This window comes from Sinohyriopsis cumingii, chromosome 4 (assembly GCF_028554795.1).
Source record: "Sinohyriopsis cumingii isolate HCF-2022 chromosome 4, ASM2855479v2, whole genome shotgun sequence".
NCBI classification, from domain to species: domain Eukaryota; kingdom Metazoa; phylum Mollusca; class Bivalvia; order Unionida; family Unionidae; genus Sinohyriopsis; species Sinohyriopsis cumingii.
In genome coordinates this window covers 43952114-43964646 of record NC_142964.1, presented here as the reverse complement: position 1 = coordinate 43964646, position 12533 = coordinate 43952114, and the positions used below count along the sequence as shown (strand labels likewise).

At 34.6% G+C, this 12533-nt stretch overlaps 1 protein-coding gene across 1 annotated transcript in view; it reads left to right on the top strand.

Annotated features, from left to right (window-relative positions):
• LOC149801065 (DNA mismatch repair protein Msh2-like) overlaps positions 1-11895 on the top strand; it is a 148851-nt gene extending 136956 nt beyond the window's left edge. The window contains exons 25-27 of the mRNA XM_089955099.1: positions 1549-1616; positions 4007-4120; positions 7384-11895. Coding sequence (XP_089811225.1) covers positions 1549-1616; positions 4007-4120; positions 7384-7545 — 344 coding nt within the window. The 3' untranslated portion in view covers positions 7546-11895. The remainder of the gene's footprint in view (positions 1-1548; positions 1617-4006; positions 4121-7383) is intronic.
• The last annotated feature ends 638 nt before the right edge of the window (positions 11896-12533 follow it).

Genomic DNA, 12533 nt, shown 5'->3' with positions numbered 1-12533 from the left:
GGCCATTAAGTCATTAGCAATTCTCAAAATAAAACCAGCTTAGCCTACCAAGCAAATTTTACAGCTGCTAGTTTTGTCTTGGGGGTGGGGGGGGTACTTTTGTACTTGAAACGTTCTTGATAACTAGTCAGTATACTCGAGACTTAGCCGTCTTGTGTAAGTACAAATGTTTTAATATTATATATAATATTTTTGTCTTAATCTGATTTTATATCAAAAGATAATTGGACTTTTTAACATTGAAGATTCACAAATATCGAATGCTCATTATGATTGGACTTTTGCACACAAAAATTGTCTTCCACTGTCAGTTCTGTTTTTTGCTTGTCAATCTTTTTTTTTTTTTTAAGTTGGATCCAAAGATTATATCATGTTGCAAGTAATTTACTTAGTTATCCAGTCATGAATTAGCGAGGAAGTGGTGTACATGTATGCATCAAGAGCATGACAAATGCGGGGTACAATCTTAGCTTCCTAATGAGGCAGTGTTACAATGAGGGGGATGATGAATACTCAGTAACTCTGTTAAATATTGGGACTTTTGTCTTGGTGCAATTAGAACTACCCCTTCAGAAAGCCCTTGTTTAGTCAAATGAACCAACACCTTATTTCAGATAAACAAAACTGGCTGTTTGTTATACTACCAAACTATCTTCTAATCCATTTAATACCACATGTGATATGGTCTCCTGGCCCAACTGCAAATCTTTGCATGGTAAGAAACCAAATTTCATTCCACCTTCTGGCATACAGGTCATCCTCAGAAACAAAAGCACTGTTGCAAATACTGAAAAATTGTATGCTCCCAAATAGATTCCAAAATCACCACCGTAGACATCAAACACTTTCCCACCCCACCCTTAAAATATTTGAGCAAATTCAAAAAGTCAACAGATCCGCTCATTCAGTGTAAGTTCAATGAAATCACATGTTCCCGTTGTGGTCTATGCCTTTGCATACAGAGATCCCATTGGTGTCTTTCATTTCTGAATCCCAAATGTTTTCCAGTCTCAGTGAGGAACTTTATCTCCTTTCATATTGAAATATATTACCAGTAATCTGATGTATCATATTAAGTAAAGTGGGCAACGTAAATAGGTATAACATTAAGTAACATGGGCAGCTTAAATAGGTATAACATGGGCAACTTAAATAGGTATAACATTAAGTAACATGGATAACTTAAATAGGTATAACATTAAGTAACATGGACAACTTAAATAGGTATAACATTAACATGGGCAACTTAAATAGGTATAACATTAAGTAACATGGATAACTTAAATAGGTATAACATTAAGTAACATGGGCAACTTAAATAGATATAACATTAACATGGACAACTTAAATAGGTATAACATTAAGTAAGATGGACAACTTAAATAGGTATAACATTAAGTAACATGGGCAACTTAAATAGGTATAACATGGGCAACTTAAATAGGTGTAACATTTTCGGAAAACCTAGTCTGAGATGCAATACTTTTTTTTATGACATTGAATTCTGTACATATGCAATACCCTGTAACACAAACATTAATTCTGCAGGTGTCTGTGACCAGAGTTTTGGAATTCATGTGGCAGAACTTGCTCATTTTCCTAAACATGTTGTAGAGGTAAGTGTTCATCTCCTTCCTTTCTGTCCCAGAATCAAACTGTAATTAAGCGATTTCATGATTAAGTAAACATTAACATCTACAGAGGCTTTCAATAATTTTACTAAGTATTCATTTTACTTTCCTAAGTTATGTCAGTAATACAATATGGATGTAATGTCATTATGTCTTGTCAGTTTAAAAATAAAATTAGATGATGATTTTGATTTATTTCTTTAAAAATTACATTATCAGCGTAGAGTGAAGAACTTTGGTTGGAAGCCAGATATGTGGAGGGTTCAATATCCTGTTCATAAATCAGCTTAATTACTATTTACATTTATCTTCATTTTATTTGGAACTGTACACAGATGTGATGGTCATTGATCAGTAAAAGTTATAAGTCCAAACAAACTTTGGTGAATGAAGTCTCCATTTTACACGCCACCCCTTCTGCAGTTTGAAAATAATCTTTTACACCTTATTTTTTGTACTTTTAAGGAAAGAAAAAAAAGTCAGTGGGTAAAATACATTTATATGAAAATTTAGGAGCCACACCATAGTTGTATTATCTGAATTCATGTTATAACAGTGTGCTATAGTGGAGTATTTCAGATATTTGTTAATATTGTCATTGTTTACTGCCATTTCTCAGTGTGGGATTGGGTAACATGGCAAGCAGTATAACTGGTGGAGGAAGAATGGGGGGAAAACCCTGCTCTGAACCACAGACCCATAGGAAGCTACTGGCAGCTTTCTCACACACCCACGTTGGCCGAGCCTGAGACTTGAATCCATCTGGACAGAGGTTAAATAACTTTAGATTGGTTTTGAAAAATATACAACTGTTTTAAAGTGATCATAATAATAATAATGACTTTGTATTGGCCCTAACTTTTAGAAGCTCTAAACACTTTACAAACATTAGACATCACCTAAAACATGATATGATCTTTAAAAAAAACAAACACTGTGAAATTAGAAAACATAAACTATGCTGAAAATATTTAAGGTAGGAAATTATTAGGTCTTTAAGTTTCTTCTTGCAGTCGAAATATGTGAGTTTTAAGAGCACTCTTGAATGGGATCACTGTATCTTTGTGTCTAAGTTCAGTGGGCAATTCGTTCCATGTTACCGGGCCCTGGTATGCAAAAGAACGTTGTCCATATGACTTTGTGATAAAGAAGAAGAAATAATGACATGCCGGAATTACTTCATAGATTATTTGTGAAAAATGAGTATTCTGACAAATAGGAGTACACCAAATTGATTCACAAAAGACCAATATACAGGGTTCATGGGTCTTTGAAGATCTTTGACAGTTTGGGAAAAATGAGGTAGCTTTTTCAGGGCCCTGAAAGTTTGGGGAAATCAAGCAGATTACCCTGAGGTCTTTAAAAGTCTTTGAAAATTGAAATAAACCCAAACATTTTAATTTTTTTCCATAATCACAAATAAAATTGTCCAAGGTTTTTAGATTCAGATTTAGTCGAATTTTCCTGGTTTCTTTCTTTTGATGACCCATTCAGTTTCATTTCGTCATTAAACAATATTGTAAAATTTTGCATTCATTCTCATATAACATAACTTTTATACAAAATGAGAGCAAAAATAAGTCTTGGAAATCTATATTTGTGGTTTCTGAAAGTTTGTGATTAGTCTTTGAATTTATCATTCAGAATTCTGTATGAGCCCTTGTTCAAATGTACAATTCATGATATTACCTAATAATAGAGCCCCTCTGTATGATTCATGATATTACCTAATGCAATATAGCCCCTCTGTACAATTCATGATATTACCTAATACAATATAGCCCCTCTGTACAATTCATGATATTACCTAATGCAATATAACCTGTCTGTACGATTCATGATATTACCTAATACAATATAGCTTCTGTACGATTCATGATATTACCTAATACAATATAGCCCCTCTGCACGATTCATGATATTACCTAATACAATATAGCTCATGTACGATTCATGATATTACCTAATGCAATATAGCCCCTCTGTACGATTCATGATATTACCTAATACAATATAACCCCTCTGTACGATTCATGATATTACCTAATACAATATAGCTCCTGTACGATTCATGATATTACCTAATACAATATAGCCCCTCTGTATGATTCATGATATTACCTAATACCAGTATAGCCCCTCTACGTTTCACAATATAACCCAATACCATTATAGCCCCTCAGTATCTTTCACGATATTACCAAATACAAATGTAGCCCCTCTCTACGATTCACAGTATCACAACAAAAAAATTCCAGTATAGCCCATCAGTACGGCAATATATTGTATCATGGCCACCAAGTTGAAGAATACAAGTACAACATGTATAGCAATTAATCATTATAACCGTTATGTTGATCCAACTTGTCTTTCAGTTTGCAAAGGAGAAGGCCCGGGAGCTTGAAGACTATCAGACAGTGAGTCTTGCTGGAACAGACTTGGAAGGTGATGACGAGCCAGCTGTAAAGAAAAGGAAACTTGTAAAACAGGTCAGGATTGAACCCATTTCTTGAGTCCTGTAAAAGAGTTTTGCCTTTAGACCTGGAAAGTTTCAGATTTGTAATTCCATTTACAGCTGGTTGAGCAAAAGGGAGCTGGTCATATGGAATTGGGTGTGGGGTACAGATAGGGGCAGGTAATGGTGGGTGAATCCACACGTGCCTGAGTTATCTAGGAATTGATGGTCTTTAAAGAAAAAATATTAATTAGAATCCTGATGAGGTGTAATGTAAAGTACTGTGAGGATACACTGTCTTGAGGAACATTATTTTATATTGTATAGCTGAAGTCCTTAATAATCACTTGCATTTTTTCAAAGATGCCAATGTAGATAGTGTAGTTTGAGCAATGTGCCGATTTCCAGATGGCCCATTGGATATGCTTTGAAAATTTTACTTCAGCTACAATTTGATATCGTAGTGATATCTGAATGAGTCAGGTGTTAGATAAACCGATATAACTTCAGATTTAATCCATTAGACTCGTCCTAATCCATACTCTTCAACAACCTTTTTTGAAATTATTGTAATAGCATGGAAGTAATAATTACTTCCGATGTACAGTACTACCCGCTGATCTCGACATACTCCGTCACAAGGTAATATTGTCAACATAAGTGGGGGATCAAATTTTGCATACAATTGAAATTTGTTTGTGAGGCCTGTTGTCAGTGAGTAGGATTTACAAATTTAGAAAATAAACGATGGAAATCTAAAAATAAATCAGTTTGATACTTGTATATTGATAGCTTACATTTTTGTTACCCATATGTGATACAATTCATAATGATTTAAGAACTGTACCACACATGAAAAATCCATAAATTCATAAATAGATCACATATTAGAAAATTCATTTATCAGTCACATCCCACTACAAAAACATGTCAACCCATATATAAAAAGGTAGTCCTTGTTTGATCAATTTCCCATCAGTCAATCAACATGTGTCACTAAACAATTTACTGAAATAACATACATGCCAACCATTGTGCTTTTGGCATGATTCTATGGCTTTTTTTCATCAAATTATGTTTCCCACTATACTGCATATGGATTTCGTGTTTTTGCTACATTTGTAAAAAAAAATAAAGCAGTAAAAGTAAGTTTTTGTTTTTATTATCATCACTTTCATTCCACTCGTATAAATTTGACGATATTCTTCAAAAGGTGACTGAGGCATAAGAATAACACAAGATAATTTTCCTTATCTGCTATTTATAGCAACTGCATTGGGCCCATTTCTAAGAAAATAGACTGGTTTCTTCAGAAGTGAACTTTGCCTAACAGATTCATTTTAGTGATAAGCTAGTTAGCTGTTGAACCAGTCTATATTTGTTAAAGAAAATGGCACCAGATGTTAAGTGAAACACATTACAGTGTGAGGTGTGGATGTTATGTAACAGAAAATGTTGGAGCAAGTGGATAGTTTCAAATTTCAAAACATGTCGTATCAGAAAAAGTGACAGTTCAACATTGCTTTACAAACATTAAAAGAAAAATAAGAGAGTAATGTTGTTGTTGTTGTTGTTCTAGGGTTTAACGCCATTTTTCAGCACAAGATAGGCTATACATGGCGGCCAGTATAACTGGTGGAGGAAGAACACTGGAATACCCAGGAAAGAACCACCGACCCACGAGAAGCTACTGGCAGGCTTTCCCACGTACCCACGCTAGCCGAGCCTTGGACTTGAACCCACGCAGAGAGTAATGTAATACAGCACTTGGATCACCTGACCATGATTATTCAGCGAAAGTTACACATAGACTAGTTGAAGGGAATGCTGAATATAAATAATTTGTCAGTATAATTTGTGTTTGTATTTTGGTTCTAATCCATATGGATTTTGCCCTTTGTGACAAGAATTTTGACCAGCAGCAAAACCAGGTTAGTAGTAAAAATGTATCTTTTTCATATGTGCTGTAATTACATCATATAATATATAGATTACACTTTTTACACCCAAATCACACTTTTTTGCCACTTATAATAGCAATAATTTTGCTTATACCTCTCAGGGGATTTTAAGCATTTATGCAATAATCATTTTAGATAGTAACATGTAGATGTATGTGAAAAACAGTGGTGCACAGGAACTATTTCAGATTGGTTCCTAGTCAGTCATATAAAAATGTACTCTGCACAGATTACATTTTTTTTTTAGCTTTTAACACTTAAAATTCTTGTTGCGACACAAGTTTTGTTGCTGATAGAGGCTCATGTAGCACTTTTCACGACATTTCGTTTTTCTGGTAGGCAACTGTTTACACGTATGTGTACTTAAGGTTGACATGATTGGTTGTTAAACTAAATTTGATTGATACAGTTTTCCCTAGAACAACCATTCTGTCATAGTTTTAACCTTGCATTTTATCGAGGAAGTCTTACAGACACTTGTTTAAAGCATAGACTACCTAGAAGACCCAAAATGGCTGACTACCAACATAGTTCAACTTTAGATGGTGATTTCACTAAGCAAATACTGGCTGATAATATCATTGAAAGAGTATCAAGTTATTGGAGCTAGGAAAGTGTTCTTGGAAATGGCAGTGATTAATATTGAGCCGGAAGATGATGTTGGATAAGAGTCTGGTGTAAATGCTGATTGGACGAAAACAGACAGCATGCCAGTCAACTCCATAATCAGAGAATACCAAGCCTAACTGAAATACAGACAATTTAAAAGTAGGATGCAGTTTTTACTTCTTTTTGAAATTACTATTCAGCACTGAGGGATCCTATGCTGCAAAACTACATAGCAATTTAAACAGGCTAAGCTAGTTATGCCCACTGAGACCGTAAAAGGGGATTCTCAGCACAGAATAGTATTCACACACAGATAAGTCACATATTAAGAACAGAAACAATGAACAGATTATTGTTTATACAACTAGATGGGGGAGGAGACATCTTACAAGGATTTTGTTTTAAGTAGATCCCAAACCAAGTGTAGCAGGAAGAAGGAAGAAACGGATATTAAGTGTTAGGTAAATATTGAACTCGTTGTTCCCCCCCCCCCATTTTTTTTGTTGTTTTCTTTCACAATATTTTGTTGATATGAGCAGATATCCATCCTTTTAATAAAACCATGGCAGCATCATAGCAGACTTGCAAGCCATGTGCCAAGTGTGTATACTGCACTAATGATAAATATTTGCAAAGAGATTTCAGTTTTCTTGACATGTTCCTGATAATTTTGTAATCATACATATTTGAAAATTAATGATTTTACATTCACATTTTCATTTTTCAGGAGGGAGAGCAGTTGATTGAAGATTTTCTCAGCAAAGTGAAGCAAATCCCTGTATCCAAATTGAGCAGTGAAGAAATTTCAGCAGAACTGGAAACATTGAAGGCACACCTGCTTGCAAAAGACAATGCTTACATAAAAGATATTTTAGCAAAAACCAAATGAAAATGTAAATAATTATTGGGATCAAATTAGTGCTGCAAGATTTGATGGTGAATTGTCATGTGTGCATCTGTATAAGATTGGCAATTATGCAACCACTAGTTTGGGCTTTATCTTTAGCTTGCCACAGCAAAGCGGAGGAGAACTGTAGTAATACCTTGGGTATTGGTGTCTGCATGTATAAAAACATAAACATAAGTACAGCCTCACTGCATCTCAACCATTCTTTCATCCTGGGACATAATAAACATTCTGAGTGATTTTAGAGGACCTGCTCCTTGGGGAGGGAGTCATGGGGACTACCATTTTACATGTACATTCTTGATCAAGTTTGTGCGTTTAACTTGCAATCATGTTTTCGCACCTACATTTGGTGCTTTAATCACTTTTTAAAGTATTTTTGTTTGGTTCTTGACCATATATTTATTGCAGGCCCTATGCTTGTTAGCCTGCACAGAAGGTCTCTGTTGACCAGTCAGAATAAATATCATGTTTATTCAGTGGTAATCTTTACATATTAATTAGTACAGTCCTTGTTTGGGGTTTAATGCCATTTTTTCAGCACAGGATAGGCTTTACATGGTGACCAGTATATCTTGTAGAGGAAGAACCCATAAAAATACCAGGAAGAGCCACCAACCCATCTGAAGCTAGAGGCAAGATTTCTTACATACCCAAGCTGGCCAAGCCCGAGACTTGAACCCATGGAGACATAGGTGAGATGACAGCAATCTGTTATAGCAAGTGCCTTAGACCACTCAGCCACCCAGTAGATATTGTATTCATAATTTTACTATGTCATAAATGGTATTAAGGGCATTACTTGACACATTTGAACAAATGTTTGACTTAGTTTTTATCCGTTTTAGGCCTTGACAATAAAAGTGAACAAAATCTTTGTAGCCCATATTTTGCTTTGAAACTTAATAGTTAATACGCATAACATGGTCATATATTCTAAAGATTCTCCAAAATTAATTTTAAGAAATTCATTGCTAGCAGAAGTGAGAAACTTTAAGGTAAAATGAGGCGCAAAATCTGATTAAAATGTTTTCACCTTTCAGAAATAATGTCAAGTGTATCCATTGTGTTTAAATTATAGAATTGTTGATGGGTTACTCCGCAGGAGTTAACTGGGTATTATACAGTTGAGTTAGTATTGGAAGAGTGAACTGCATGTAGCATATGTGGGGCCTCACCTGTAGTGGCTAATCATTGCAGCTGAAGCAGGAACTATGCAATAGTGGTCACACTGGCTGTCAGCCTAAGGTCATTCAAAACATGTTACTTCCACCCAGTAAAATCAGTTTTCTGTGGTTGGATAATGATAAAGCACACAAAAATGTTTCCTGCTGCAGTGGTTTTTAAATTAGAGTAGGTATTTTTTTAAACATATGTATTTTAATGATTAGTACAGTGCAACCCCGCTATAACACGAATTCAGATATAACGTGGTTGTGGCATGGCTCCCGAAATTTTGTATATTCATCTGCACATGAAAATATATTTTTTGTTAAAAGTATATGAAATAGTGAATAACAAATTTATTATCATTATGGGGGAAGAGATCGCGTATGAATTCTAATTTAATATGATCATGGTGTGGGTTTTGAAATTTTAAATACATGTATGTGTTTATTTCTCGTACTGGGAAATTTTATTTTTTTTAAGTTTGAGAAATAGTGTGCAAAACGTTTATTATCATTTTGGGGAAGAGTTCGCGTATGAATTTTAATATAATACGATCGTGGCGTAGCTTCTGAAATTCAACAATATCACCCGGTTCTTGAAGTGTTATACCAAAATAAACATTATTGGACATGTTACCAGTAAATAATGTCCGCTTTATTACCTGGAAATTGAAATAGTATGAAATTGTACATGTGTCCAGCTTTAAAAAAAAAATTTTTTATAAAAGTGACTTGTGACCCATGCAGGCCTACTGCACTTCTCGGGTTTTACATGTGTATGGGGTTTACTTATGAACTCGTTATTAATTTTCTTTTTGTTTTAAAAATATTTACTGTTATGGTAAGTTCACAAATGCAATTTGTTCTCTGCACTTTGCACACACACAAAAATTATCATTTTGAGGAAGAGATCGTGTATGAATTAGAGTATAATACGTTATATAATGTGATCGTGGCAGGGTTCCTGACATTTTAAATACATGTACGTATATTTTTCTCGTACCTGGAAAATTACTTGTTAAAAGTAAGAGAAATAGTGTGTAAAACGTTATCATTTTGGGGAAGAGTTCAAGTATGAATTTGAATATAATACGATCATGGCTTGGCTTCTGAAATTTAACAATTTCACCAGGTTCTTGAAGTGTTATGCAGAAATAAACATCGGAAATGTTACTTGTTACTGATCCATGAGTAAAGCCAGTAAGTCGTCTTTGTGATTGTCTTCGATTAATTCTGTATACCATCGTTGCTCAAACAATAGCCAACATGTGTTTCTTTAAGTGCATGCACAAACAAGCAGCAGACAATGCTTTGGTTGATAAAAGATTCTCACAATTTAATAAACATCAAAAAACAAAAGCCGCCAACATGTTCGCTGGGCTTGGCGGTGTTATTAGACGCAATCAGTTGACCAGTAAATATTAGCTGGAAATTAAAAGGGTATGAAATTGTACATGCGTTCAGCTTTACTTTTTTTTAAGTGAGTTGTGACCATTGCAGGCCTACTGCACTTCTCAGGTTTTACATGCGTATGGTGTTTGTTTATGAACTCGTTATTAATTTCCTATTTTTTATTAAAATATTTTATCGTTATGGAAAAGCAAGTTAACAAACACAAATCGTTCTCTGCACTTTGCGCCATGATCAGTATAGTAGTTTTCACACGTTTCTTTCGATAGTCACAAAATCTGAAGTAAGAGTTATATGCACGCTGAAAGCATGTGTTGAGTTGTAATTATTCTTGTTGTAGTTGTTCAAAAGAAAAGGCGTAAAAGCGCTAATTATTGGAAATTTACAATGAATGAATGTACACGGAAACGCATATGAGAAAATTTTAGCAGTATGAAATTTGTAAAGACAACGTTCATAGACACTGGAACGTAATGAACCGTACACGTGCTTTGTCTTAACCTAATTTTGCTGTTAATTTTTTCTATTGAATTCAGACATATAATGATGTGTGACAAAATTATTGAATAGTTTAAATATGTATGCAATTTTTGCAATGGAATTACATATTTTATGGATTAATTTCAAGCCCCGGCAGTATGATATAAGACGGCAAGTAAACGGTGTTGATACTCTGTTCATACTATATATTAGACGTTGAATTCAGATACAATGATCAGGGGAAAAAATATTGAATGTTGTAAATCTGTGTGCAATTTTTCAATGGAATTATATGCATTATAGATGAACTGAATGGCACGATAGTAAACGGTGTTGATACCCTATTCATCACATACCGTAGATATGAATACACGTATATGTGCCAATGAGTTGTTCTCTCAAAAAAGTAAAATACTGTAAAACCCCGCATTAACACGATCCAATTTTGTGGACCCCAATTATCGCATTATAGCAGGGTTCCACTGTATCTATAATTTACTACATGCTTCAAGTACTGGGCAAAACCGGCCCAACCAGAAACACATTTGTTTTTTTTTAGCCTAATGTCTTCTGAAGCAGATTTATAAATGATGGGGAGTGTAGATTTGGTTTATAACATTTCATTATAGTACCTTTAGTAGAATATCTTAGAAAAGAATATTCCTTTGTATTGTTTTACAAGTGTGTGTATAATTCCTTGTCACAAGGGTCTACATTTCTTTGGGCAAGATCATTTTAGTCTGAATTCATTTTCTTCATGATAATTATTGTTTACAATTGCTGCCAGAATCTACTACAAGTGTCATAGAGGTAAACTGTGTAGTTGATGATTTTATTGTAAGCGGTGTAGTTGATGATTTTATTGTTTAAGTTTAGTTAAGCATGGGCATTTTCGATATTTCAGATATACCCATCCCCTTGTTATAGTCATAGTAGGAAATCCAGTATGTGTTCCTTTTTTTTCTCAGTAAATTACATACATGGTCTTTTTAGTTACTTTTGCAGGAGCACTATATTCCTCCACTGCCACACCATGTTTATACAACTAGAAGTTCAGATTCGGAGGCAGAAAAGGGCATAGTTGATAGAAGCAGATCAGGTGGCTGCAAACCTAATGAAATTTAGGATTTTGGCAATGATGTCTGTTTGATGTTTAGAAACACCTCAAATACTAGCGTTATCAGGATGAGAGTTTCATGTATATTATATAGACCTATAACATGGTTGAATGTTTTTTTAGGTGTCCAATAAAATGTTGTTTTAAAGACTTAAATTGTTCTTTTCAGTGATATTTTTCCTTGAAAATTTTTCAGAAATTTCAGCAGTCACAAGCTGATTAGAAACATATTCATCACCAATTCACTAGCATTGAGAAAGTCAGCTGATATAAACTTGGCTCATAGTCTCATTCAGGGTAAGTTTTGGCTTGACACTTGAAATTCGCCTGCTGACTTGGGAAAGAAAACTAGGTCTGAATGGTCATCCTGCAGCTGAGCGGAGGCTTCCTGTTGTCATGAGGTGTGTCTCATCATTGGAGATGATTCTGATAGTTGAGTTGAGGCATCCTGTTGTCACGGGATGTGTCATCATTGGAGATGATTCTGATAGTCGAGTGGAAGCAGCCTGTTTGCCATGGGGTGTCTCATCAGATTATTATGGAATGTCAGTCTGCCATCTGGAGACCTTTTTAAACAACACCACCAATTGTCTAAAAATAACCTACGAGTTATCGAGAAAAATTCTTGTGAGGCAGTAGGATTGTCCATAGTCGTTAATAATAAAATGTCTCACAGCAAAAAATAATATTGTTGCTACAGTATGGCTGTTCATTTATGTATATACAAAACTTGTACCTTGATCAATGTATTTCTGCCCAGTTATTCTAGTCAGTTGCTTATACGTGGCTTCACT